The sequence below is a fragment of the Lactuca sativa genome, chromosome 3, assembly GCF_002870075.4.
Source record: "Lactuca sativa cultivar Salinas chromosome 3, Lsat_Salinas_v11, whole genome shotgun sequence".
Taxonomy (NCBI): domain Eukaryota; kingdom Viridiplantae; phylum Streptophyta; class Magnoliopsida; order Asterales; family Asteraceae; genus Lactuca; species Lactuca sativa.
The window spans coordinates 267,917,944-267,920,374 of NC_056625.2; the positions used below are offsets into that span (position 1 = coordinate 267,917,944).

The window sequence follows — 2,431 nt, forward strand, 5'->3', positions numbered from 1 at the left end:
ACACATCAGCCGTAATGAGTTCACCATCCTTCATTTTGGTTGTGATCATGGAGGTAATGATCTCATATCTTTCCTGTCGAACACTTTGAATGTATATAGTTAAAAAAGTTGATGGGAAAAATATAGTCAAAAAAAACCTAAATGACCAAATATATATACATCAATATATATATATATATATATATATATATATATATATATATATATATATATATATATATATATATATATATATATATATATATATATATATATATATATATTACTTTTAGTAATTATCTCTAGAATTTCCTTTGTTTTATTTTGATTTCCTATCATGACAATATATCATGTCAACTTTTGTTATCTTTAATTGGAAATGATCCGTACAACCTTGCCAAAAGCTTTCGAAACAAGTCAAGCAATATCGTCGTGATGCTTTAAAATCAACACGTTTGAAATACCGGAGGCGGGATGAAACAAAACCCTCTTCCTTCCCACGCACACACAAACCACTTCACCGTAATCCGCCATGGATTCAGCCCGACACACCTGTTTGAAACTCCAAATCCCCCAAAACCCTCATCCATTCTTCATCAAAGGCACCTGGTTTCCTTCTCACTTCAATCTCTCCATAACCGATGGCCTTGACGCTTGGACTTGCAACGGTATCAATAACTCACTCCGATCTTATCAAAGTAACGTCATTGATCTCAACTTTTCTTCGAAATTTATTGGTATTTTGCAGCATCAGAAGAGGAAGTGAAGGAGAGAGCTTCTAATTGGGACCAACCGACATCGGAGTACATCGATTTGTCGGAGCGTTACCTAGGGTTTCAACAGCCTGATTCGATTTACGGGTTTGCTGATGCTGCTGGAGGCAATAAAAGAGTAAGAACTCTTAAATCAGTCATACCTTTTTGTTCTAATTACCTTTGCACGAAGTTTTCATCCGTTTTTCCTTTCAATTACTGGATTCTTTGTTTTCTGAATTTGCTTTGTATTGATAAAGAGGAAAATTTGAAGTTCTAGAGATCAATTATCAGGGAATCCTTGTACTGGTAGCTAACGATCCATTATGTAATAGTTTCTGTGGTTTTCTCCCAATTTTCTTTTGCAAAATTTTAGTTTTATCCATGTCTTCAAAAGGACATGAAGGTTCAAAATTTTTGAATCTTTCTCTTCTGATATGTCATATCCTTTTGGTGCTAAATCCTTTCCAGTTATCATGGACATTCAAGAAAGAAGGTACAAAGCTAGAGTGGCGATGGAAGTTTAAACCAGCTGAAGATAGTAAGAAGATAACTGCATCTATACTCGACTTCTTGATGGATGCTAACATACGCCTAAGTGTAAGATAGTGTAATTTCGTTTCAATTCATATCTCAAACTTGTCTACTATTCTTTTATTATTACTTGATAACTGCTGTTTTCATAAAATAGGAGGAAGTTGTGATGAAAACAAAGTCAAATGAGAAACTGAAAACAGAAGCTGAAAAGTGTTTAGCACAAAGTGAGAAGTTTCAGAATGAAAAAGCAGAGTTCGAAACCACAATTTATTCTAAGGTATTAACCATTAACACTATAAAGACTTATTTTTTACCCAAAACTACGTCGTTTCGAGTATCTCAATGTTATGTAATGGAGCTGTAATGATAAAATTGTTTTGGTTTTGGTTTGAATGGTGTAGTTTCTTGGTGTATTGAACTCAAAGAAAGCAAAATTAAGAGAGATGAGAGAGAAAATGTCAAATCAGGAAAATAATGTTAAATCAGAAGAAGAAGAAGAAGAAGAAGAAGAAGAGCATGTGGGAGAATCCAGTGATAGAACAGAGACTTTTGAGGGTGATAGTGAAGATGATGACGTGGAGGAAGACACTGCCACGAATGTCACCAGCACTTCAGAAAACAAGCCACGTGGTAGAAAAAGAAAGTAAAATACATCAATTTTAGATAGATATAAATATTTGGCTCATGTTTTTATTTTAGAGGCGAGATGTAAAATGATGTAGCTGTTTTTCTTAACCCTTTTTTTTTGTTAAATTTGACATCATCATCTCAATGTTCTTCACCAAAAAATTTCAACTTAAAAGGAACCAAATTCCACTAATAATTTTAGTATGATCAAAAGCACCCATCAAAAAAAGTAAGAAATTTTCACAGATTTAGATATTGTTTGACAAACTAGTTTATGAATTAATAATCTTCGGTAAAAATAGTTTATAAATTAGGTTGCAATTAAAATGATAAATAGACATTTATATATATAATTAAAAGAGAAAAAAATAGATATAACTGAAGGTATATTTGAAATATTTATGAAAAAGCTGTATCTCAAGCTAATTAATTAATATATATATATATATATATATATATATATATATATATATATATATATATATATATATATATATATATATATATATATATATATATATATATATTAAAGAAAT

At 31.0% G+C, this 2,431-nt stretch overlaps 1 protein-coding gene across 1 annotated transcript; it reads left to right on the top strand.

Moving 5' to 3' along the window:
- Positions 1 to 392: 392 nt before the first annotated feature.
- Positions 393 to 2,091, top strand: LOC111897345 (DNA repair protein XRCC4). Its single transcript, XM_023893298.3, has 5 exons — positions 393 to 647; positions 728 to 870; positions 1,203 to 1,331; positions 1,423 to 1,545; positions 1,670 to 2,091. The coding sequence occupies exons 1-5, from the start codon at positions 512 to 514 to the stop codon at positions 1,913 to 1,915; spliced, it is 777 nt and encodes a 258-aa protein (XP_023749066.1). The 5' UTR covers positions 393 to 511; the 3' UTR covers positions 1,916 to 2,091.
- Positions 2,092 to 2,431: the final 340 nt, after the last annotated feature.

Bases quoted from the DNA above. Each gene is read 5' to 3' on its own strand.
- LOC111897345 (XM_023893298.3), top strand. From the start codon at position 512: ATGGATTCAGCCCGACACACCTGTTTGAAACTCCAAATCCCCCAAAAC. The intron at 648-727 runs GTATCAATAACT...GGTATTTTGCAG, and splicing joins TGACGCTTGGACTTGCAACG to CATCAGAAGAGGAAGTGAAG. The intron at 1,546-1,669 runs GTATTAACCATT...TGAATGGTGTAG, and splicing joins AAACCACAATTTATTCTAAG to TTTCTTGGTGTATTGAACTC.